Source organism: Dermochelys coriacea, chromosome 9 (assembly GCF_009764565.3).
Source record: "Dermochelys coriacea isolate rDerCor1 chromosome 9, rDerCor1.pri.v4, whole genome shotgun sequence".
Taxonomy (NCBI): Eukaryota; Metazoa; Chordata; order Testudines; family Dermochelyidae; genus Dermochelys; species Dermochelys coriacea.
The window spans coordinates 84,724,214-84,750,460 of NC_050076.1; the positions used below are offsets into that span (position 1 = coordinate 84,724,214).

At 41.9% G+C, this 26,247-nt stretch overlaps 1 protein-coding gene across 7 annotated transcripts in view; it reads left to right on the plus strand.

Annotated features, from left to right (window-relative positions):
• AMOT (angiomotin) overlaps positions 1-26,247 on the plus strand; it is an 85,791-nt gene that overhangs the window by 18,544 nt on the left and 41,000 nt on the right. For 2 of the 7 annotated variants that reach the window (XM_043492137.1, XM_043492138.1), the window contains exons 2-4: positions 4,175-4,629; positions 19,095-19,256; positions 20,859-21,759. In XM_043492137.1, coding sequence (XP_043348072.1) covers positions 20,906-21,759 — 854 coding nt within the window. In that variant the 5' untranslated portion in view covers positions 4,175-4,629; positions 19,095-19,256; positions 20,859-20,905. Of the gene's footprint in view, positions 1-3,319; positions 4,639-19,094; positions 19,257-20,858; positions 21,760-26,247 lie in introns of those variants that run through there. The other 5 variants (XM_038416848.2, XM_043492139.1, XM_038416850.2 and 2 more) reach the window with 4 other exon arrangements.

Consider the following 26,247-nt stretch of genomic DNA (forward strand, 5'->3'; position numbering starts at 1 on the left):
AATGAAGCTACTCAATAGTGCAAATATTTGCAGGCCCTGGGCTTTAACTATAAAATCTGGGAGATGAATTGCCATGGTGGATAGACCTCTTCCCTCCTTTCTTTTTCATCTTATTCTTTCTCGAAATTGCAAGTTACTGAAAGAGATCGTCAGAAAACAAATAAACACCGTCAGCCCAGTAATCTCCTGCCTGCTTTTCAGACAATGAAATGACCTCACAGAGAGATGATGTGGCAAATAAAGGATTAGAATTTATTGTATGTAAACAAAGGAGGAGATGAATTGTGAGAAAGGCAGGGAAATAGTTTGTATGTAAATATTCTGCTACCCAGAAGGTCCCTTTGAGAGGAGGGGCCATATTCTTATCTCAGACCTTGTTTGGATTGGGGATTTGCCCCGATTACAGGGCAGGGGTGCAGTGTACCCCTAGAACAGACAGACGAAGAGGCTATTTGCATCAGTGGAGCGTACCCGTTTCAAGCTCCAGCACTTGTGTAGATAGCAGCTTTGCCTGGCTATGCTAGAGGTTTGCACAATTACAACTATATCAATGGTTGTAGTATTGCCAATCCCAAATGTTGAAAAACCATGAGGCAGGGCCCCCAAAATAATGAGATTGGATTAAAAATAATGAGATTTGGAAATATTATGTTTTGGGTTCTTTTTCTTTGTCTTCTGTTTTTGAAAGGCACAGTGAGGGCTATGTTTTCAAGCTTAACTCTGCAACCAGGAGGGCTAGAAAGAAGCTTCCTCAGAATTTCACCTTTCCTTTTATTATTTTTTTTTAAAGTTAATTACATGATTCTAGGAGCTGAGATTTTAAGAAAAAAAACAAATCATTAGACTTCGTAAAATCGTGAGAGTTGACAATATTGTGATTGTATTCGGCACAAATCTAGAGAAGGCATGGAGCATACGCTCTTCTCAAATCTATCATTCAGGTGCAATTCTGGGAGGGCAATGGGGGTTTTAGACATGCAGAACTTGCTGGTTTGGGCTCTGGAAGAATATTTAACGGTTTAATTTTTGAGTAAAACATTTAGTATAGGGGACTCCTTCTTTAAAGTGTCCTGCTTAAATGCACTTATCTGATTTTCATGTATTTAGTCATCATCTATGTTTTCCATGCTTTCAGTTATTTTCTGCATGTTGTGTAAATTGGAGTTATCTCATTAAGCGTGTGTGAATTGACTTGGTGTTTTCAGAATGTGGGGCCTAATCCTGGAAACACTTAAGCATATGACTGACTTGACCCAAGTGACTTGTCCCACTGAATTCATGCTGATTTTCCTTCTGCATTGAAGTAAGGCTAACTTATGCCTAATGAACCCAGGTCAATATACATTTATTATTATTATTTCATTATTTATTAAATATCAGTGAATAAGAACTGCACAAATGCACATACGCAAGAACATCCCTTGTTTTTACATCAGTTACTTCCCTACCTCGCATGTATGTTGTGAAGTTTAAAGTAATATTTATAAAAGCACTTTGAGATCATTTGATGAAAAGTACAATGATATGTATTGTGACAAAGCTCTGTCTTTGCCTCCGTGGGTCCCGCGTTTCCTGGCGGATTTCACTAGCCTCAGAGGCTCACTGTGACCCTCCACATAACCCTTCTTTCTCTAGAGACAAGGGTCACAGTCTACTGAGCCATTTTCATCATAAGCCAGCAAGGGAGGTGAGGAGAAGTTGTCTCCCTGTCTCAGTGATTAATCAGGGGGCAAAGATGGGGGGGAGCCAGGCCCACCCTCTACTCCGGGCTCCAGCCCAGGGACCCTAATAGTATCAGCTATGGTAGCTGACCTTTTAGAAACATGACATGTACAATTCCCTGGGCTACTTCCCCCACAGCAGCCCTCACTTCCTCAAGCTCCACTTCACCCTTACCTCAGGGCCTCCTTCCTTGTGCCTGATATGGTGTGTACTACTCAGCCTCTCCAACCGCGCAACTTCTTCTCACAGCTCCTGACATGCACTCCCACCTGACTGACTGGGAGGCTTTTAACTAACTAGTTTCAGCCAGCCCCCGATTGGCTTCAGGTGTCCCAATCAACCTAGCCTTCTCCCTGCCTTCTGGAAAGTTCTTAATTGGCCCCAGGTGTCTTAATTGACCTGGAGCAGCTGCCATTTCACTTATCCTGGTACCAGGGATTTGTTTAGCCTGGAGCTAATATATCTATCTCCCACTACTCTTCCATAGCCATCTGGCCTTGCCCCATCACAGCATTTTATTTATTATTATGTAATTTTAAATACAATGTTTTTTGTATAAGTATGTAAACAAGTATATATAATAAAATTTTATATAAATGACTATATTCATGAAATATATCATATTTATCTATTCAGATATATGCTTCAAGCTGTAACATATTTTTACAGCTTGATATTTGTAAAAGCATTTTGAGATCATTGGATGAAAAATGCTTTATAATAGTGTTTTTCATCCAGTGGTCTGAAAGTGCTTTTACAAGTATCAAGTTGTAAAAATATGTTACAGCTTGAAGTATATATTTGACAATATATAAAAAAATAAATAAAACACATAGTAATCACAGTTTTCATCCAATGATCTGAGTGCTTTTACAGGTATCAAGTTGTCAAATATGTTATAGCTTACAATATATATCTTAGTAACTAAATAGGATTGTGTATATAGACTCTTATTTATATGACAGGTTTCAGAGTAGCAGCCGTGTTAGTCTGTATTCACAAAAAGAAAAGGAGTACTTGTGGCACCTTAGAGACTAACAAATTTATTAGAGCATAAGCTTTCGTGAGCTACAGCTCACTTCATCGGATGCATTTGGTGGGAAAAAAAAAACTTATGCTCTAATAAATTTGTTAGTCTCTAAGGTGCCACAAGTACTCCTTTTCTTATTTATATAGAAATCATAGGGCCAGAGTGTGCATGAGCAGTGCACAATGATATGCAGTTAAGGAGCTCACAGTGCTTTTCCCCTTCAAAGCCCTTTACCAATATGAACCAATTAGCCACTACAGATAAAAGGCCAACTATTACACTACAAAGTTTGCGCACACATTTAACTTGATTTTCTTAAATAGAATTGCAAGCAAGGTGACTCAGGTGACCAAGGTGAAACAACGCTATCCGATCCCTGGTGCGACCAGCGCTTCCAATTTGTTGAAAGGTATTTTAAGGAATTCAGGAGAGATGCTTGGTTCTGTTTTTTCCCCTTTCCTCCTCAAGATTAAAACAGGTTTTTAGCTTCTTCAGGGGGCTGTAGTTCTTCACTGGATGTCATTTTCCTTACAGTATTTCCTGCAGGGGCACTGAGTCCTCGGTACAGCTCTCCTGAGACGAGAGGTTCAGACTTAAATCTCCCTGCTGCTCCAGCAAGAATACAATAGAAGCTTGTCTTGGGGTTGTATTTTTTTTTTTTTTAAACGTGTGTGGCATGATTGACAAGCCAGTCAGCCAACAGAAAACTGCACCGAAGATGGAGCTGTCCAATAGACATAAAAAGAGTGGCTGGCAAGGCTTTCCGTCTCTCCTGGCTCCTCCCGCAGTTCTACAACATGCTGAAGTTGCTCTTTCCAGTCTGGACTCTGTTCAGCTAAACTTTCGGAGGGAATTTCCTTTTGGGTGTCTGGATGATGAGGCTCCAGCAGCAGGGCTGCCGTGTGGCTTGGGAAGGCTGCTGCTAGGGGGAGGTGGAGGAGGTGTGCTTCCTGCATTCTTCTCATACTATACTCGCACAGTCCCAGCGGGAATCCAGGCTGGGGGAGAGACCGAGGGAGAGTCGGAAGAAGGAAAAGGGAAGAGAGAAGCTGCTTTTCTTGGGCTTGATCTCTCTTTGCAGGATATTCTCCTCCCCAGCCATGTTTTCCCATTAATGGGAGTTCAGTCCCTGAGGTCTGTGGAGCTCAGGAACCTGATTGTGCAGAAGGCACATTTTAAAAAAAGAAATACTTCGTGTGTGAAAGCAATTCATTGAGATCAGTAACTTTCCTCCGAGGCCGGAATGCAGTGGTTGGATGGCCGCTTTTCCCTCCCTGGGCAGACGGGGACTGGAGTTTCCTGTGCAGTTCTGGGCTTGACAAGCAGAATTTGTACTTAGCAAATTGCACTGGGACGGAGGAAACGTTTGAAGTTCTGTTCTCCTTTTTGCCATTCTTAAATAAGCCACATTCTTTCTTCCAGGGAAACCAGGCACCTCTGATCGGACTGCAGTTGGATTTTTTTAGGCATCGATCCTGATTACTTGTATTAAAAAAAAGTCGAGCCATAAATTCGGCCCACAGAATCCCCCCCCCCACCCCCAGCAAACTATTATTTTTGCAATTTAAAAAAGGTCTACCCTCCTCCCGCCTGCTTTATCGACACTGAGAATGAAGGAAGGATTTGCAGTGAAAGCTCCCTGAAGTGCAACATCTCTGCCTCTGTCTGTGAAGCCAGCCTGTTGAATCGTGTACTGCAGCTACCTTTCCTCCTGTATCCAGTGTTTTGCCCTTTACTTCCTGGGGTAAAAAGAGCACAAAGTGAAAATTCTGTTGGCAGCAAGGCGTCCTTTGTGTAGCTGACCCAAAGAGTTACAAGAGTCTGATCAGTTTGGAAAAAAAAAAAAGAAAATCCTTTTGTCTCCAGCTCTAAAGTAGGTAAGAGAAGTGTTTATTGCACAGTGGAGCCCGCATTATTTGTCATAGCATAAACCTAGGCGTTAGATTTACTCTCCTCTTTTCTGGTTAGTTTCTTTGCCCATCACTGTGGTGTGTGAGAACCTGGGGTCATTATTTGACCCGTCACCTCCTGCAAATATTTAAGCTTAGCCTTGGAAAATTGTCGTTAAAAGTGCACCAATGACATTTTGCTTGCCCTGGGTGACTGGGCAAGTAGAACTTTGCAAGGCTGGCTTAAGTGAGCTTGCATACCGCTCTCGTTCACGGCAGCGGTGTTTCTCGTTTTCTTCCACTACTGTGGAAAAAGTTAAAGTCTGAATCTACACTTCAAGATTTTCTGCTTTTCTGATTTTACAGAGAAATACCCAGGGCTCTGTGTGTGTGTGTGTGTGTGTGTGTGTGTGTGTGTGTAAAATCTTGGCTTCCATACCGTATCAAGATTTCTTCCTGCTGCATTGAAGCTCTAGTTATAAATGAAGTGTTTGTTTTATTCTCTGTTGTGCTTATCAAATATAAAAATGTCGGTCACCAATGCACAGAGTGCGTGTGTACGAGTGTATAACCATGTATTATTTAGTGAGCATGGTTGGTGAATTTGGCTCTGTACTGAACCTATAGGTAGTTGGGAGCTGTGCCTCTCGGAAGTTTCCTTCTAAGATGAGCAGTTCTGTATGGCCATGTGCAGAGAATGACCTGATGAAGGCCCAGTCTCCTAGCAGGGCAACATACCTTTTGTGGCAGGCTGTTTTCTTTAGTGGGTTAGTGTTAATCCACAGTGCACATATACTGTGGTTTGTCTGTGAGAACGTTTCACGTGCTTTTAATTTTTCTTCTCCCTCTCCACTACACCCACCTTCACTTCTTCCAAAACTCTGTGCATGGCCACAGAAGCCTCTGTGAGATTCTACCCGGACTATACCAGGAGTGCTCTTATCCATGGAGCGTTCTTGTTCCATGTTGAAATGTGATGTGTCTCCGTAAGACAGGTCTGGCTGCTTCTGAGGCATACCCTGTCTCAGTGCCAGGTTCTTCCCCACTGTGTGGGTTTTCCCTGAGGATAATGCAGGAAATTCCAAGTTTTGGCTTGCAACATCATTTCCTTCACAATGTCCTTTTCTTTCTGGAGGGGTGGGGTGTGGAAGGGGAGTGGGAAAAGCCTCCTATTCCACCACCATGGAACGGGCAATTGTCAATGTCCTCTAAATCGGTGGATCTCCTAAGATCTGCAGAGGCCTTGTGTCTTTGCTTAGCTACCCTGTGACAATGTACCTTCACGTTAGCAGACCCGGCTTTTCAAGGAAGCAGCATCGATGCCTGACTGGAAATTCAGTTGCAGATTTGTGGGGTGCAGAGGGAAGCACACTGCAAAGTGTGACTGCTGCTGTTCTCCATTTCTGCCACCTCATATTTATTCTGGTGACCAAGGCTCCCTACCCCCAGAACCCTGAGTCAGGAAGCATGCTATAGAGCAGGGGCTGCTTCCGCATTTCCAAAGTGGGAAGTGTCATTGTTGGCTCTTTCTGCTCATGGAAATGGAGCAAAGAATATTGCCCGTTGCCAGCCTGGTAGTCTAGTGACTGTGAATTGAATCTGTGGTCCACATGTAGTGTAGATTGTGATACCTGAGCCACCAGACCATACTCTTACTTTTGATTTGAATGTATAAAATCTCACAAGAATATAGTATACTTAAAAGGGCAGCTGATTTGGAAGTACTTAAGGTCAGAGGATCACATTCCATAGGTTACTAGACTGGAGAGGCTATAGCATGAATGTTTGATCCATATGGAAAGAGTTGGTAAGTACTTTTATCTCTGCCCCACCAACTTCCAAAGATACTATATAGTGAAAGTGCCTTTGGAGAATTGTCTTTTTACAGCTTCTTTATGCTGAAGTGGGTTATATGGCAATACTTCTATGGTACATTGGTGAATTTCCATGGAGTTCCCATGGTGGTATATATGCCATCTACAGTAATATTCAAGGGCACTAATGTTTTTAAATGCAAAATGACTTACGATGCACAAGGACTTAATGTTGGCTTTAACAATTTATGCACTCATTGCCACCTGGTAGGGATCTTTCCAGAATAAAGAAGATTTATGATTGTAAATGAAGGCTTGAATTATGTACTTTCAGATGTACCCTGACTAACGCAAGCCATTCGCTTTGTAAAAGAATATTAAGACTGAGTGGGAGTACAGAGAATTAAATGTTTTTCCTCCTCCCCATCCCCCACCTTCCATATAAACTGACTGACCGTTTTCATTTCGTACTTAATAGTAGGGCTGCAGTGTTTCACTGCCAAGCATTCCTTACAATGGTAGTGAAATTGATGATTTTTGGATTGCAAATTTTCACATCCCATTTTTTTTCTCTCTGCTAAGCCGGTCTAGAAATGATGAGTTTCTCAATGGGAATATCTTAATGGGTCACTGTGATCTGTGTTTGTACAGTGCCTAGCTCAAAATAAATAATAAAGTAGAACTTTCACATTTCACAACATAATAATAAATATGTAAAACTTCTACTCCTCAATGAGGCTTCCATTTTTTTTTTTTTTAACATTGGGAAATATTTGACATTGATTCAGGGCACTGATATCTTAAAAAATAGTGATGCTACTTTACTCCCAATAATCAACTGAAGTTGACAGTCCAATGGGAAATTACCTTTTGTCTGCTAATGTAAAAATATTGTTTAGCGATGAGTGTACCTGCCTGTTGATACCTTTTTAGGGCACACTGCTGGCTCTTGATTCTTCATTCTGTTACATTGATGGCTTTTAAAGGGGCCATTGATTTTACCCCAGTGAAAGTACAACTATTCCTCAGTGTTAAGATTTTGCATTAGAATTTGGTTTAAATCAAAAAGCCTGAGTCTGATCACCCATGAACATAGGGATTTGGATCTGGAGCAAAATGCTGTTTGGCGTTGGGCCATGTGTAAATTTATAAAAGAAAAGCACATCCTTGCTCTTGGCATAAGGTTCTAGGCTTGTTAGACTGTTCCCACTCTTGGATTATGTTCCCTCTTTAAATAATAATTTAAAAATAAGCAGGAGACCCTCTTTTGACACTCCCACCGCTCCCGAACTTTAATGGTACATCCTGTTTTCATAGGCTTTTGGTGCTAACGGTAGATATTCATTGATTGGGGAAGTCTCTTGGAAGATTTTCTAAGGGTAATAGTTTTACAGAGTTTTTCTCTTATTGTGGGCAGGAGTGGAATGTTCTCTGTTGCTAGTGTTTGCTGCTAGGTATGCCCCTTCCATGGAGACCAAGTGTTTGTAATATTGTAAGAACAGCCATGCTTAATGACTGGCAATAATGTAAAAGGCTCTCTCTCTCCTTGTAGCCAGTTGGAATATAATGAGGATCTGACTTTCTTGGCTGTTCAGATAAGTGTTCCAAACTGCCCATTGCTGTAGGTATGAAGTGCCATTAAGCAGTAGGGGATTTGCCAAAACAATTCAATCCATTGTGCAGGGTTGCTGGAACAACTTGTATAGTGGGGATGCCGAGAGCCATTGAACCAAACTGTAAACCCTATATGTAATGAAAACCTCTTCAAGATAGGGGGTGCAGTAGCACCCCTAGTTCCAGCATCTATGCCATTGTGTTAAATCTGGGCCACGATGCTTCTGCAAATTGGCAAGTTTCGTGTTACCAAGAATTTTTTGTGTCTTCTTTGGTCCAATTTGTGGTTATTTTCTCGGGTGGACTTTCATCTGTCTCTCTTACTTGCTTTCCCCGCAATAGGGCATTATCACTTTTGGGGTTGAGCTTCTCCACAAGGTGCTGAATTCCCCTCTTCCCCCTCCCCACCAATATTCATTTAATTAGCTGAAAACTGTCTTTAGATCAGTGATACTCAGATTGAGCCTGGGGAGCCACAAGTGGCTCTTTAATTTGTCTCCTGTGGCTCTTTGCAGCACATGATATTAAAACACTGTGATTTAATTATTAACCAATCAGGATGCTTTTACTTTGTTATTGACCAATTGTAGTTGATAAAATAATAATACTGGTCAGTCGTTTTGCTGTGAGAATAATATATCTAGTAAATGAAACAATGAATTCACACTACTGTGGCTCTTTTGGGTAATGTTGATTGCTAATTTGGCTCCTTTGCTTTAGATCAGGGGTTTTCAAACTTCATTGCACCGCAACCCACTTCTGAGAAGAAAAATTACTGCATGACCCTGGAGGGGGGACAGAAGCCTGAGCCTGCCCAAGCCCCACTGCCCTGGAGGGTGTGGCAAAGCACAAGACCCACTGCTCTGGATAGAGGGGCCAAAGCTGAAGCCCAAGGCTTTAGCTTCGGCCCCGGGCGGTGGGACTTGGGCTTCAGCCCTGGGTCTCAGCAAGTCTAAGCCAGCCCTGGTGATCCCATTAAAATGGGGTCACGACCCACAGTTTGAGAACTGCTGCTTTAGATCATTGTCTTTTATGAGAGAGGAAGCAAATAGCTTTCTTACGAATCCAGATTGGCGGCATGATTCACTAATTTGTTAAATTCCTATTCAGAGTAAAAGGGAGAGCATCCCAAAGCTGCTTTGGAATGCAGTGCCAGCCAGCTACATAGAGTGAATCTATTGCAGGCCCAGTGCCATGGAGATAGCTTCAGTTCTTGTAAAAATATTTGGTTCATGCTTCAAGTATCTCTCGACTGGATTTACCACTTAGATTGACAGTTTGTCTGTATGAAAATGTTGCAGTTAAGTGTATCAGAAGACACCATAAATCCATAATATTTCTGTAATAGTGCATGTAACTCAGCCTTGCAAAACTGTCATGAAACTTTTAACAGCTCAGGCAAAGATCTCCCAACCCCCGCCCATGGGATGACAGGAAACAATAAAGCAAAAGAATCATAAGACCAATTAAAGTTTGTCTGCAGAATAATATTTACTTTTCTTGTCTGTTAAACCCCTCCAAGCAAGTGGAGTTTTGCAAAGCTGTTGTAATTTTTCTTTACTTAGACACCCAGATGTATTTTCTAAATAATAACTTATTAAATCTTACCTGTGTAAATGTGTTGTGTATATTGATGGCCATTAAAGTGTGAACCAAACAGTTGACTTAAGTGAGAGATCAGAGAATGAAGAATGAATGAGTGGATCTGATCTGGTAGAGTTAATGACTTATATATTTTAAAAATAAATAAATAAGCAAACAACCCTTTCCCTGAGCAGTGGAGAAATATAGACTACCTTGAAGTTTGTTTCTAAAATCGAGTATTAAATGGGGTGTTGTGATGGTTTTAAGTGGGCAAGGCCTATGTGCTGGAGTCTTGCACAGTGATGTAGTGCAGGAAGTCGATGCTAGTTAGCCACCTGTAATCTAGCATGTCATGTTGTGGTGAGCAAGTCATGTATCGCCAGTTTGGTGATGAAAACATAAGTGTCCTCTCCCTTTTTATAACAGCCAAATCTTCACGTGTTTTCCTTAATGGTCCAAAGAGTTCTTCTGCATTCGGTGTCCTGCAGAATGATGCTCAGATATAAGCAGGGCCATTCAGATCTCTGTAACCTTTTTTTTTTTTTTTAAACTTCTAGTTCCCAGGATCACTCTTGTCTAATTTATCTCTGAATAGCAAACTTCTGGTTAAAAAACAGAAGAAGCTGTTTAATACTGTCTGAGATTCTGAATCATTAATGACATATGCATATAAGCTTAAATCACAATTATATTTTAGAACAAAATATGTGAAAATCATGGGGAGCTTGGATTATTTTTTGGTTGTTTTCCCTGCATCCACTGTTAATGCATATAATACACCAATAATGGTTAGAACATAAAACTAGGACGTTGCTTATACTAGACAAGTACACTGATTTAACTAAATTGATTTAAAAATCTATCTAGTCAAACTGGTGCAAGCCCTTAATATGAAGACACTTAAATCAGTTTAACTCTTGCTTTAAGTTGTGTTGGTAAATTATGGACCTTAAGTAAATGGATATAAACCAGGTGTAATTTGATTTAATAGTCCCTTCATCAGTATTTGCACTGTTTATACTGAATTGATTTTAATAACCAATTCTAATTAAACTGGTGCAAAGTTTTGTGTGTAAACAAGATCTCTGATTTCCTGTGTCCTTGAGCAAAGTCACCTAGGCCAGATCTATGTTTAAAAGGTTTGTTGATATAACTATACTGGCAAAACCTTCTAGTGTAGATGCAGCCTATACCAACAAACAAATCCTTTTGCTAACACTGCTTATACCAGTTCCCTGAGCAAAATAAATATACAAGCAAAAGCAAGTTTTTGCTGGTATAACTGCATCCTCTCTAGGGCTTTTGCCGGCATAGATATATATTGTTGAAAAAAAAAAATCACTCCCCTAACTGGCACAGCTATGCTGGCAAAATATTTAAGAGTAGATCAGCCCTAACTCAGTACTGCAGTTTACCAATCTGTAAAATGGGTACAATAATATTCCCTTTCCCTGGGGTTTTGAGACTTAATATTCATAAAGTACTTAAAATGCAAATCACACATCATTATGATGAAAGAATAATGGATGTCAGTTTTATACTGCTCTGACTTTTTAAACATTGATTAAACAGGATCTTGAGCCAGATTTCCATTAATTTAAAACAAACAAACAAACAAAAACTTTGCAGTTCACCTCATACCACTGGTACCACATAACAGGCCTGTCTGTGACCTAGGTTTGTCTCAGTACTACCACAGCCGAGCCTGGTTATAGTCCCTCAGGAGGAGGATTGGGTCATAGTTTCTCAGAAGGAGGTATTTATGGTCTGTGAGGCTCATGAATAATTAAAAAGTTATCAATATTTAGCCATTACATAGAAAATATGTATTTACTTGGCTTCTTTCTACAAATAAACACCTGAAAAAATGAAGGGCCAGATTCTGATACCCACACTCTGCCAGTAGCCATTTCACTTCAGTATGACTGTTTGTGGAATTAAAGTGCCTCTCAGCATGAAAAGGGCTTTTAGAATCTGGCCCTAAACAAGGCTAGAGCTGTGATATATGGGCAAAATCCAGGGAATTAATTCTATGCTAACATCAGGCCATGGTAAAGTTTTTTTTTTTCCCCTTATCCACTGCGAGTTTTTATTAATATTAGAGATCTGCACTAACTGAATTATCTTAACTGACATATCAAGAAAAACTACCTAAGAATAACCTGTAACATAAATCTCTGGCTAAGTAATGCATTTCCATGGTCACTTTGTCTTATGCTGTGGGAATTAATTCTGCTTTTTAAAATGTAGAAGTTGATTCCAACCTTTTTATCTAAAGCACAGCTTAACATTTTGATCCTATTTATAGGGACAAATGAACCACCCTAAACATTTTTCTCAGTCTTGATAATGCAGATGAAACTGATTTATGTGTTTGAAGATTTTATTTTAACCTCACATGGTTTTCATTATCTGAGAATGCAAAAGAGAGGCCTGGACTAAATCAGCAAAGGAATGGAGAAACCACACAATGAAATGAAAATGCAGCCGACGCATACTTGGGATATTTGTGGGATGGGGCTGCTGACGACAGAAGCCCAGCACTGCCTGAGTACTGGCAGCAGTAAGGAGTCAAGTGTCTGTAAAAACAAAACTAAATGTTGAATTCAAAAGGCTGTTTGGGTTTGACAATTCACAAGACTGCTCTAAAAAAACTCAAGAGTTGTTGAAGTCAATGAAGTTCAGCAAGAATGAATTTGGCCTAATATATATTGATAAAATTCACCAATGACCTTAATGCGATGTAAGGCCTGGTCTGTATTAGAAAACTTGCACTTTGTAGTGTAACTAAGTCTATTCAAAACTGATCTAGTTATATCATGCAAACATCTATGGTCGAATCCTGGTCCTATGCAAGTCAACAGTAAAATTCCCATTGACTTCAATGGAGTCAGGATTTCACCCTAGATGTGCAGGAATTACTATGTCTCTTGCTAAACAATAGTTTCCTCTGGAGTATATTGCAGCAGCTGTGTAAGAGCACACACCAAAGTCAGTAGATCTTGCAATTTGACCAAGATATCAGGAACAATGCCCCTTACCCATTTGATCAACAGTGTTGAGTACGAGTTTCTAGTACTGCGGGAGAATCTTTAAATCCCTTAACACCTCTTTTTACTGAAATATTTAAAAATAAGCCCAGGATACATTTCCATTTATACTGGATTTTGTAAAGCATTTCCTGCTTCATTTTTACAATAAAAAACCTAAATTATATTGGGCTAAAATTACTTGATAGGGTCCTTGTAAAGAAATGGATACTTTCTTTATGATGGAAGAACAGGAATTGGAGTATGGGTGAGGTCTTTTCACCTCTCCTTCACGCTCCTGAGGAGCCTCTTACCCCTTACTGATGATATAACTCAACTGTTATTAGGTCAGTGCAAGTAAGGTTTTCACTCCGTGCTTTCTGTTCAGGCTTGCCAAGCTTTACTTTATTTCCTTCTGACCCACTTCCAATATGGTGAGCAGGTGGGGAGGGTATTTAGCCACTGTACGATTCTTGCCAACATGGTACTTGAGAGTTGTATCAGTCGCTAGAACTATGATAGATCTACCTAGATTCCTGAGCCCTTTGCTGCAATAGAATGCCTGATGCTCTAATGCTAAAAGCATGTGTGTAATTTGCATAGTTCTAAGTGGCACTACTTCTTGGTTTTAGCTAAAAGGAGGAAGTTTTCTTCTTTCGTGTGATGACTCTGTCCCTTTGGTATGAAGATGTGTAATGCTGGCACTAATACATGCACCTGCTGGGTGCCGCACCTGCAAGATCACCTGCGACACAGTCGGCAAACACAAGCAAATGAGAAAGGAATAATTGAATCTAAGCTAGGGAAGCACATGTTAGGCAAAAAATTTGCTTTGATGGCGTTTACTTGTAGGCTCTATACTTTGAAATTTAATTGGGAACAGTTGTGCTCTGTTCAGACGCAGATGGTAAAATATTATCAGAACTCTGGGGGCTTGTGCATGCATGCCTCTGGGGTTCTGGGTATTGGAGCCAGAGGGCATGCACACCTCTAAAACCTTTATTCTCAAGGGCAGTCCTTCCATATATTCTCCTCTCTCCTCCTTAGAAAGGGTTGGAGTAGTTAGTTATAACCTGCATCAGAAGCGCTGGAACCTTGGTAGAAGTGGGGGAGGGGCCACAAGGCCCTGCCCCGGGGCCCCGCCTTCTCCATTGTCCCATTTCCTGCTGCTTCTCTTCCCCCTGAGGCCCTGCCTCTTGGCCAGGCTGAAAAAAAGCTGGAGCTGAGTGGTGGTAAACTTGGGGACCCTCCAACTGTCCTGGGCCAGGGGCCTGAGAGCAGCCCCTATCCCTTTTTCCTGCCACCTGGACCCGGGGTGTGCCGCCCAGGACAGGTGGAGGGTCCAGGGTTCCCCACAGCATCCCTGGCGGCCTGGCCCGGCCAGGAGGTGGGGCCTTGGGGGTAAGAGGAGCAGGGGTGGGGCCAATGAGAGGGGCCCACACCAGAAAGAGGCTGGCGCTGCGGGCAGGGACCGCGCTTTGCAGCAGGGGACCTGATCAGCTCCTCCATCATGAAGCACAGCAGCCCCTGCCTGCACAGTTTGTGCCTGCCCAAGGCTTGCAGTTTGGGGGTGGGGGGGCAACGTGGCCCCCTACCCGCAAACTATGCCTATGCCTGTTCTGGCACCCTGACCTGCATCATTCATTAAATGACTCTATGTCCTCACCCTCATGAACCCAACGTTTCCAGCCACTTCAAAGGGTGTCAGAGTAGCAGCCGTGTTAGTCTGTATTCGCAAAAAGAAAAGGAGTACTTGTGGCACCTTAGAGACTAACAAATTTATTAGAGCATAAGCTTTCGTGAGCTACAGCTCACTTCATCGGATGCATTTGGTGGAAAAAACAGAGGAGCTCCTCTGTTTTTTCCACCAAATGCATCCGATGAAGTGAGCTGTAGCTCACGAAAGCTTATGCTCTAATAAATTTGTTAGTCTCTAAGGTGCCACAAGTACTCCTTTTCTTTTTTCAAAGGGTGTGTTTGTGTGCGCACACGTGCGCAGTAACTGCATTTCCAGGTGGCCTGAAGGTTGTAAGGGCTACTCATATGAATAAGCAATTGCAGGATTGGGCCCCTGTTCAGGCTGTATGGAAAGGGGAAGCTTGTTTTCTCTGTTGCAAATCACTCGGAATGTGAGCTAGTCTCTGCTTTTACCCAGTCCTGTCTAAGGTATCTGTTATGCTTCATGGCCCCTCTTTATCTAAGCACTTCTAGAGATACTTCTTAATTTCTGACACAGTCCAAGACAGTCACCTTCACACTAAGCATCTCCTCAACATTCTCCTGGAGCCGACAAGGGCAAGCAAAGACCTCTGATGCCACAGAACTTTTCAGCTGCCTATTAAAGTGTGTTTGACAGAGAGCCAAACTGTATCTGCTCCTGCCAGCCTGGGGGAGGGTCTGGATCATATCTACATTTCTAAAGAAATAGACCATAGCACCATCCAGCAAAGCCATTAGGCTACTTGGGAATGCTGTTATTCTCCACTTTGAAGTGGCTGGAAGTATGGAGCTTGTGAGTTCATAAAGCCATTGGACTATATTTTATTTGTATGGATGGTACAGGATTGAGTATTAAAACTGAATGTGCTTAACTGTACTTCAGCCCTTCTGAGGAGGACTTGGAGGAGGTGAACCTGTTTTTATCCCACTTGATGTGTTAGCTAATTAGCTTCTTGGCTAAGCAGTAATTCAGGGCAAGTGTGTACAGGTTGCATTCACAGGGAATCTTACATTCCACTTACTTTCGCAAGCAGAAAAGAGATGCGTCCTTTCACTTATGTTCTTCTTACTGCTGCAGTCACTGCACACAGGGTAATATGTAGCTAAATCATTGTAGTCAGTCATCAAGAGTGGTGAGTATTTCATTTGTCAGTTTATTTTCATAATGCAGGCAAATGTGTGTTGATGCACAGAAATGTACTGCTGTGTTCCTGATAACCAACCCATGTGATCATTTTAAATTCTTCACTAAATCTGAGTGAAATGAGTGACTGATAAGGGACTCCTATGGTATAATTGTTTGGTCTTTGAAGCGGGGGTCTTTGTGTGTCTGCAAAGTGCCAAGCACACATGGGCTTTGTCTTCATTGCGAATTTTTAATATTTCTTCCCTACTGTTGCTTTATCACGAGTGCGTGCCTGAGCATAGTTAGATGTCACCATGGTGTTTAAATTCCTACACTAGGGCTTTCACTGGTGCTGGACTATGGTAAGAGAACTGCTAAAAATTGTCAGCATAGATGCAGCCTGCAGAGTTCACCTCTGATTGGCCCCTTGCAGCAGAACTGTAATCTAGAACTGAATCTTTCTTTGTAAAAAAAGTGTTTCTAGCCTTTATGGTTAGGAAAAAACGACTTTGCAGGCTGTCTGAAATAGTAGGGATGAGTGGCCCCATTCATCTTAATGGTTAAGTCTGAAACGTAAAGTTGACCATTTAAATGGCAGCATGAACTAGTTCACTGCCAATTGTTTTGGCATAGGTATCATATAATGTGATTATGCCCAAACTGCAGCCTCCCATGCCTTTCCAGGTGCCAAAGCCTCCAGCCTCGCCTTGACAACTTGCAATGCACTTCTGTGTTTTCAATGCAGAAATCTTTGGCACATGGAAAACTGAAAATATTGGGGGAGCATAAATAGAATTTAGTATCCAGATAAATAACACGTAAGCTGCAGTACTGATTTTACTGATCATTTTCATGTTTAATTACATAAAAACCTCCATTTAAATGGCTCTGTCATAGAATTTCCAGCATTCCGCATAAGAGCGCTGCAGAATACAAGTTTCAGAGTAGCAGACGTGTTAGTCTGTAGCTCACGAAAGCTTATGCTCAAATAAATTTGTTAGTCTCTAAGGTGCCACAAGTACTCCTTTTCTTTTTTGCAGAATACAAGGATCTTCCCACAGAAGCAATTTGCCCAAGGCCCTCTTTGTGAGTGATAATTAAATAAGGTGTAGCTAATAAAGTTGGGTCAGCAATAACATTAACAACTGGAGTTTCAAGAAAGCAGGATCTATTGGCTAGAGCATTCCCATAGTATAACTGGATTCGCCTCTTGTCCCAGTTTTCCAGGGATGGTTCCTAATTTGGGCCCGAAGTACAGGTGGATTATTTAGTGTTCCTTAATCACAGCTGGAATTTTTTTTTGAAGTGGGATGTGGTCTTGTTTGTTCTATTGGATCAATGCAAGAAGTTAGTGCTGTGTTGATGTAAAAGAGTGTGTGTGAAATAACTAAAAAAGAAAAGGAGTACTTGTGGCACCTTAGAGACTAACAAATTTATTTGAGCATAAGCTTTCGTGAGCTACAGCTCACTTCATAGGATGCATTTGGTGCATTTCCACCACGAAAGCTTATGCTCAAATAAATTTGTTAGTCTCTAAGATGCCACAAGTACTCCTTTTCTTTTTGCGAATACAGACTAACAGGGCTGCTACTCTGAAACCTGTGAAATAACTGTGGTGATACTTAGCACTTCTTTACTCTTTCAGGAATATTAGAGGGCGTTAGACACATACAGAGTTTAAATTGCTCTGTTGAGAAATCTTTTAAACTGAGAAGCAGGATTTATGGAATTCTCCCTCAAATGACTTTGCATTTTAATAGGAAGATACAATCCACATTTGCCCACTTGACACCAAAGAAGTACTGTAGTTGGGTGGAAAGACATCATTATATTACATGATTAAAGCCCTTTTGTTGCTTTGGGTAGCTTTGTAAAAAGTGAGTTAACGAATGATATTGGTACGAGTGGGACTAAGGATCTTTGAACTTTGGTTGGGTAATACTGGGAAAAGAGGCTGGAAATTACTCTAGCTATCTGCTATCTTAAAGCCTGGGTTTAAAGGATCTCTTGCTGCATATTTTTGGCAGCTGTTTTCAATATATCCCTCTCAAGTTAAGTCACTTGTTAAGAATTTGACATTAGGTGTTAGTTCTTAGCCACCATCTTGCATGTAGCACACCACACAACACAGGCTTGTTCCATAGTTAGATATTGTTCATATGTATTGAAATTGCTGATGACACCCTAAGTAGTTAACTTGCAGACCTGAGATCATTTCTTTGGGTGTGGATGTGTGCTGTAATAAGACTGAGACAGAAGCATTCATGTCTGCATTCCTTCACTGCATCTGTTGACTTTATTTTTTGAAACATTCCAGGAAATCATGTTAAATTATACACCTCAATGACTAATTGTTTTTTTTTTGCTTGCTGTATTTTGTTTTGTTATAATAGTCCTTTCTTAAAATACGTAAGTGCTGTATATACTAGTATGTGCCACTTCCTTAGCATGATTCACTCCCTCTTCAGAGAACCTAGTTTAGTAGTCGATTTAACATCTCTATTTGAGAGCATCAAGAACACACCTAGGAATTTATGTTCAATTTTATTTTTATATCTAAATAAAATATGGGGATTTTTATATAAATGTAGAAGTTTGATCTGATTTTTGTCTCCCTCTAGTTTCAAAGCTATTAAAATATTATTTTAAATTGCTGTAGTGCTTTTCATCCTAAAGGGCAAAGGATGATGCTAAAGAACAGGATTTTGGAGGTAGATCTGGGCTCCGCCATATACTTCTGCTAGACCAGTGGTACTCAAAGCTGGTCTGCCGCTTGTTCAGGGAAAACCCCTGGCGCGCTGGACCGGATTGTTTACCTGCTGCGTCCGCAGGTTTGGCCAATTGTGGCTCCCACTGGCCGCGGTTCGCCGCTCCAGGACAATGGGAACAGCAGGAAGGGCGGTCAACATGTCCCTTGGCCCGCGCCGCTTCCCGCAGCCGCCATTGGCCTGGAGCAGCGAACCGCGGCCAGTGGGAGCCACGATCGGCCAAACCTGCGGATGTGGCAGGTAAACAAACCGGTCCGGTGCTCCAGGGGCTTTCCCTGAACAAGCGGTGGACCGGCTTTGAGAACCACTGTGCTAGACCAGTAGCAACTGTTCCTTACTTTTCCCTAAAAATTGGGATAATTCTTACTTGCCTCACAGGGATGTTATGATGCCTAATTCATTAATGTTTGTAAAGTGCTTTGAGATCTTCTGATGGAAGCTACTATATTTATTATTGATGTGTGTGTGTATATATACAGTACCATTGAAAGGCAGCCATCAGGGCATCTTCAGCAGTTTAAAGAATTGGGGAGTTTTTATCATTGTTTCTTTTGAAGACACAAATAGGACAGAACATGATTTAGCTACAGTTGTTCTCAAGGAAGAAAACTGTAATGATTAAGAAGTGTCTGGAGTTGGATGTTGGGCAGTAGGATTTGTTCATCTCATAGGGACTGAAATCTTTAGGTTCAGGAAAAGTGGGTAGTAGGTGAAAAGTTGGGGAGCATGAAATATTGACCAAGTTTTGTAACTCCTGGTGTCCTCTAAACTGCTGGTTAATACGTTCTCTCTCTTTCAGAATTTTTTGGGGAGTGAAGAGAGCATCAAGTGATCCCAATTACTGAAGGGACTGAAACCATTTCTGAGTGGAGATTTTGGACTTGCAGGTGGAAGGCCAGGTGTCCCCTCATGTATCAGAACTGCTCCTCCTGACTGAGGAAGTCAAAGTGACGGAAATAAGGTACATGCCATAGTAGACATGATTTCAAAGAAGTGAAAATCCAGTGCATGTGTCAGTATCTGAATTCTCAGATTGTTGAAAAGGCTTTATGGAATAGGGTGTGTTCTAATTTTCTCTCTAGTAGACTCTGGAGAAGAGTCTTCTCTCTTGACAATGCATCATCGTAGGCAATAGTTTGTGGCTGATATATCTACACTGTAAGCTGGCATGACAGAGCAGAGAAGGCTGGATGGACATGTGGTTAAGACACATAATGAAGAATACTTCAGAAGAGTCAGGAGACCTGGATTCTAGCCCTGGCTCTGCCACAGAGTGTCACTTAGGTCAAGTTACTTTTGCTCACACTTTCAAGAATGACCCTGAATTTGGCATGCATCAATTCTTGCATGCCCAGTAAGGGACATGTTGGGACTGGTTTTCAGAAGTGCTGAGTATTTGCAACGCTAATGGAAGATGCAGTGGCTTAGTCCCCTGTCTGACCACTTTGGCTCCCTGACCATCGAGCCCTTACTTAGGGCATGTCTACGCTTCCCGGAGGATCAATGCTGCGGCGATCGATGCATCGGTGGTCTTCAGACCTGTTAAATCGACAGCCGATCACTTTCCCGTCGACTCCTGTACTCCACCTGATCAAGAAGAGTAAGGGGAGTCGACGGGAGAGCGTCTCCTGTCGACGTCGTGTAGTGTGGATCCCGTGGTAAGTAGATCTAAGCTATGTCAATTTGAGTTACGCTATTCACGTAACTCAAATTGCATGGCTTAGATCGACTTTTCCCTTTAGTGTAGACAAAGTCTTAGGATGTACTCAACATTGACCTATGAGTTTCTTAAATGATGTTCACAATGTTTTTCCATTCAAACTCAGAGTCAATCTGATGATTCCTCCCCGTCCCCGTCCTCCTCCTCCTCCTCCTCTCCAATGCCCTCACCACCTCTCCCCCCATAGTTGTGTGGTTGCAACTGATGTCATTTAGATGTCTAACTACTTTAATATGTCTGTGTGTCAGGAAGTTAGATGTCTAAATGACATCACTTAAACCAGTATATAATAGCGGGTGCAAAAGGGAGACTGGACTTTAAAAATCTGCCCTCAAACCTACAGCTACTCTAAAAATAAATAATTCAGGTGTTCATTAGTTTACTTTAAATGACTCAAGTGATGGGGATTCTCATTTTTCACTCTAAGCATATAACTTATTTAGTGTATTTCTTGTTTTCTTCTTAAATTGAAGAGATTACATGCTGAGTTCCCTATTCTCTTCTTGGTCCTTGTTTACATGGCAAAAATGGGACCTGTAATTCACCACTGAATGGGTGTACAGTGTAGCTCAGTCATTTTACCACCGTGTTGTGAATTATAGGTCTCCTTTTTGCCAATGATCAGCCTTCCTGTTTGGGGCATTCCGTCCATAGCACTGCCACCTGCAGTCAGTGGAGTCTTCGCCACCTTATTAAGCAGGTCCTTCCAGTGTCTGACGGTCTTAATGACCCTCATTGTTATGAAAATCCTTTTAATCTAACTTATATTTTTCTTCAATTTCAAGCCATTGCTCCTAAACAGTGAGCCAATGAAGAGTTGCTAACCACGTCTCCTCTCCATAGGTCAAGGGCAGCTTTTGCATTCCACCCCAAAGGCACCACAGTTTGAGATGAGGAATTCAGAAGAGCAAACAGCTACGACAGTTTTACAGCGTCTGCTGCAGGAGCAGCTCCGATACGGAAACCCAAATGACAACCGCAACCTCCTTGCCTTACATCAACAAGCCACAGGAAATGCACCCCCTTTCAACAGCAGTGGGAGTCCAGGGTCTCAGAACGAAGGGCTGAGCACCCAGGACCATCAGCTTGTGACTCATGCTGCCCGCCAAGAGCCCCAGGGCCAGGAGATTCAAGTGGACAATAGCATCATGGAGAAGCAGCTCTCTCCAAGACTTCAGAACAGTGAAGATCTCCCAACGTACGAAGAAGCCAAAGTCCAGTCGCAGTATTTCAGAGGCCAGCCACATGCTAGCGTTGGGGCAGCGTTTTATGTGACGGGGGTAACCAATCAAAAGATGAGGACTGAAGGGCGGCCTACGGTTCAGCGAGTGAACCCTGGGAAAGTCCATCAGGATGAAGGACTTAAGGACCTCAAGCAAGGACATGTTCGCTCTCTTAGTGAGAGACTGATGCAGCTGTCGTTGGCCACCAGTGGTGTCAAGGCCCACGCACCCGTCACAAGTGCTCCGCTTTCCCCCCAGCAGCCAAATGACCTGTACAAAAACTCCAGTTCCAATGATTTCTATAAAAACTCAGTGCCCACGCCTCCCCAGCCAAATATGAAAGCAATAGAGCACCGGGGCCCTCCGCCAGAGTACCCTTACAAAAACATGTCCACCCCACCCATGAACTGCAAACCTCAGGACCCTGGACATTTCTATGGTGATCATCGCATGAGTCAGCAGAGTAGATCTGATGGGCCTATGATGAGGTATCAGCATCCTCCTGAGTATGGATCAATCAGGTAAGAAGCCCCTTAACAGCTTAGTCACCTTCCCAACTTGGTGGGTTTTATCTTTGTAAGAAGCAAAGAAGGGGCAAAACTCAGCCTCCCAATGCAGGTTGTGTTTGAACAAAGATCCCATCTCTGTTGTGTTAGGCTATAGCTATAGTATGGTAAGACTGTTGCCCAGGTGTTAGGGGCCAAATTCCTTGCTGTAGTGGCCTAACACTGTTTAAAATACAGTTTGATCTTGCAGCATAGATGGGTTCACATTGAGTTTTATCCAGGTTCCTGGGCCATGCAATCGCTCCGCTAAAAAGCCAAAGCTGTGGCATGATTCACTGTTGAAACATGCAATCTCTTGCTGCAAGGTTAAGCCATGCTTTAACTGGATCTGCCAGGACAATAGATTATTAGGGTATAAACCACACCTAAATGTTTTTATATGAGCTCACTTAGGAAAGGGGAAAGTGCACCATCCCAGACTCGTTTGTTTAGCAGCCATTATTTTTTCCCTGAATTAATTAAGATCCTGACCTGTTCTAATTTGCTCTAGTTCAGGAGCTGGATCTGATCTGGGGTAAATACTGATATCCTGGGTGGGTGAAGCAGTTCAAGTTTATTAAACTGCAATGCAACCCGGCTCTAAGCTCCCTTTTCTTTCGTCCTACCCAACTTTAAGACCCAGCCCAGGGTGGATCAGATTTCTCTCTTAGACCAAGTGGAAACCCACTTCAAATGTTTCAAGCTAGTGGACATCAGTGTAATAATTTCTGCCTTGTTTTGTGGCTGGACAATGCTCTAAAGCAGCAACACGAGGTCAGTGAAGTATTACAAAAGTAGGCGGGGGAGGCTGTGTGTATTTGAGTCTAAAGAGTGGGGTGGGAGGAAGAGGAGAGCCAGTGTTTTTGAATAGATTCAGAGCTCTGGAGAATCTGAATCTATGTGGATCCTTTCTAGCCCTATTGGAAGCTATTTTCAGGCTTCATTCGCCATTGTTCATGATCTGAAATGCTTGTGCAGCAAAAGGAACTGGTGAGAAGGCCCTTTGATCTGTCAACATAAATAATAAATAAGCCAGGAAAGGAGGAGGGTTTTTTGTTTTTTTGTTTTTTCCCCACTGTGAATAATGACTGTAGAAGTTGGTTGCAAATGGTTCACAAAATCCATAGGCAAGGTCACAAATTGCTATGCAAGATGAAAAGGGCAAGAGACCCTTAACGATTATCCCTCAGTGGGAATATTCTTCATATGAGAGACTTAGCCTATTTTCTGTGTACAGAGAGAGGCATTTGAAACCACACCAACAGCCTACTTGTCTGTATTGGCTGGATCCTGGCCAATGGAAGGAGATTCAGCTGACAAGTTTTCAGGTGTTGGGAAGCAACTTAAATTTGTCTTCAAAGCACTGTGAATCCACGAGGTTACTTTTTAACCTGCATAGCTGCACAGGGCAGAGGTTTCCTTTGGAAGCAACTGCTGAAATGGTGGAACAATTAGAAGTCTAAACTGTTAGCTCCTAATCCATAAATTACAGAGCAGCATAGCAAAACCCACCCCCCTCCCTCTTTAAACATACTGTCATTAAAACAATAAACCTTCCGTGCTGCTGAAGGTGCAGCTGGGCAAGGGACTGGGCATTTTAAAAGTCCACAATTTTTAAAAGGGGGACACTTTCTGAGAGTCAGGAAAGGGCAATGAATGGTTTTGTAGCCTTGTCTGGAATGCTGAAAATCTTCGAAATTTTCATGCTGAATATCTTCAAAATTCTCTCTTGTGCATGCACTGGGGCTGTTTATATTTGAAAACCCAAACAAATCCTGATAAATAATTTTTTTAACTGCACAGAAAGGAAACAAAGACCTTTCTTTCTGCTCTTGAAACCACACCCACTTCTGAAGGTTTCCCCCCTCATTGTTCAGTGGAATTTGAGGGTGACTTAACAACCCAGTTAACAAAAACTGGTTGAGCAAGATAAACGCGAGGGAATTCACAGCATTCTCATGATTCACCCTTTTGAGTCTAGGAAAAGAATGGTTGGTGTGGTAAGTTTAACCCACCAGGTTACCTGCAAACTGTCTGCCTCACCTGCTTCTGGGTGGTGTTAGTTTGGGAACATATATATGTTCATAATGACGTTGGATTCATGGAAATATCAGGCCAGCCAGGGATTCAGGCTGACGCATCCATGTTATTACTTGGCACTTTTAGAAATTTTAAAAATAATTTAATACGAGGAAGATGAATGTGAAGGTTCAGAGGCCTGATTCTCTCTAGTAGCTGCCTGTTGCACTTCAGTGATCATGATGAATAAGTCAAGTTCCAGCCCCATTTTGGACCTGGTTCATCAGCTCTTGTGTAGGGGACTACTTCTGTTGCTTGCAGTGGGATTGCACTTGTGAACAAGTGCTGCAGAATTAGGCCCATAATTAGTATTTTTTCGGCATACTGTTTTCCCCTCTGCAGCCTGAGCTGTGTCCAAGTAGATGATGATCAGGTATGAACAGGAAGCAGAACAAAAATACTTCAGTTAGATTTCAGCTGTCTGTCTGATCATGTGAAGGCTGCTCACGGTTAATGTTTCCAAGTTTGGGACGGGAGGGCTGTGGGAGAAAGGGGAAGTGTAACTGCTTGAGCACGAAGGAGAGGAAGGGGAGAAGGAGAGTTTTTAATGAGTCAGGCACCTTCTCTGGTCTTTTTATTTCCCCCTGGAGACTTTGTGTATGATGTGATGTGTGCAGTGCATGCAACATTCAGGGCTTCTAATGCAGGAATCTACATTGTTTTGCTTGGTGTTCTTATACCATGTAGTATTTTCCGACGTCTCTGCCCTCACAGCTAAAAACCCTACTTTCTGTTGTAGGGGGCAAAACCACAAATCCAAGTACGTAATCTGCACCGCTCCATGTTGTATGCTGCATGGAGATGCACCAGGGAGTGGAAAGCAGGAACTTTCTCAAGATGCAGTCTTGAAAGTGAAGAGGCCCCTTAGGAGTTGGTTTTCCCAATCTGGGAAACACTCAATAAAATTTTGCTCTAATTTCTTCTGCAGTTGGAATTTCTGATGTCCCCAGTCCCCAGTATAGCTTGTCACTCAGTACACTGGAGCAAATTTAATAGCTAATATATATTTATTTTACATAGATTGTGAGCTTTTTCTTGAGTGTTTGGTTAATGTCTAATACCTAGTGAGCAGATCTATAAATAAAAATATATATTTTTAAGCAATGCATAAAACGCCAAGTTATGGTTAGCCATTGTCTTTCACAGAGTTAAGTATTTGTTGAGTTGATTAATAAATTGCCAGTCCCGTGTGCTCAAAAATAACAAGTTTGCCTCAAACATAATGAGATTGACTTAAAAATCCAGAAGTCTAATACAAACAAACAAAAATCACAAAACGTTTTGGGTTCTCTTTATTTGTCTTGTGGTTTCTGAGCCTCTATGTTTCACTCATGTCATGTTCTCAGTCTTTTCTCCATAACTTTGCGGGTTAGAAATGTGCTATATTAAAATAAGGTGACAGTTGTAATTCTCTCATCATCAGAGGAACCCAGGAGCTGGGGCTTTGAGAAAACCACCAGATACCACAAGAGAAAATTACTCAGTGTTGTTAACTCCTGCAACAGTTTGAACTTTTATATTGAGCTTTGCAATTGAGGATTTCAGGGTGTTTTTAAAAGGTGGTGGCATTACCCCCATTTTACAAATGGGGAAATTAAAGGCACTTAGAATTTGTGGCTTGCCCAAGATCAGACATCTAGCTAGTGTCAGAACTGATAGTAGCACTAAGGAGTCCTGGTTCTCAGGTCAGTGCTGGAACCCACAAGTCCAGACTAATTTTAGAAGGTGAGATGATGCATAAGTGAGCTCTGCGACCCTGGGCCTGTTGGCAATCTTGGAAATGTATTCTGTTTGGCAATAGCTCAGCTGCAACTTTCTATAGTTACTTTTTTTTCCACTCGTGTTCTTTTTGTTTTTGTTTTTGTTTAATTATTACTGTTATCAGGAACACATGCACAAAAATGGTATCTCCCTTCAATACTTACCTGCTCCTTCTGCTCATCTGCAATCAGGTGAAAAGATGGAGAGAATAGTACTCTTCCCAAACTTTAGTCGCCATTGCAGACTAACAAAATACTTCCACTAAAATGATCTGTATTGAAGTAGTAAATAATGTTAACGTTTAAATGATCCTTCTTAGGCTTACAATGTTTAACAATCCATTTAGATTAATGGAGGCATTTGACCTGTGTTGGTTATTGCTTCAGGCTGTCTGCTGCATACTCGGACAGAGTACAACGTCAGTTCATGTCTGGAAGGTTTTCTTGGAAACATAAGGGTTGGCAACTTACTGAAAATGTAAATTCATGCAGAAACTGATTGGACCACTGTCGGTCAACATAGTGCTGTGTTTGACATCATGGTCAGGTTATTGTGGAAATAATGGACATCACGCAGAGGATTATGATGTCACTTGGGAATAAACTCCAGGAGCCAGTGAATTCT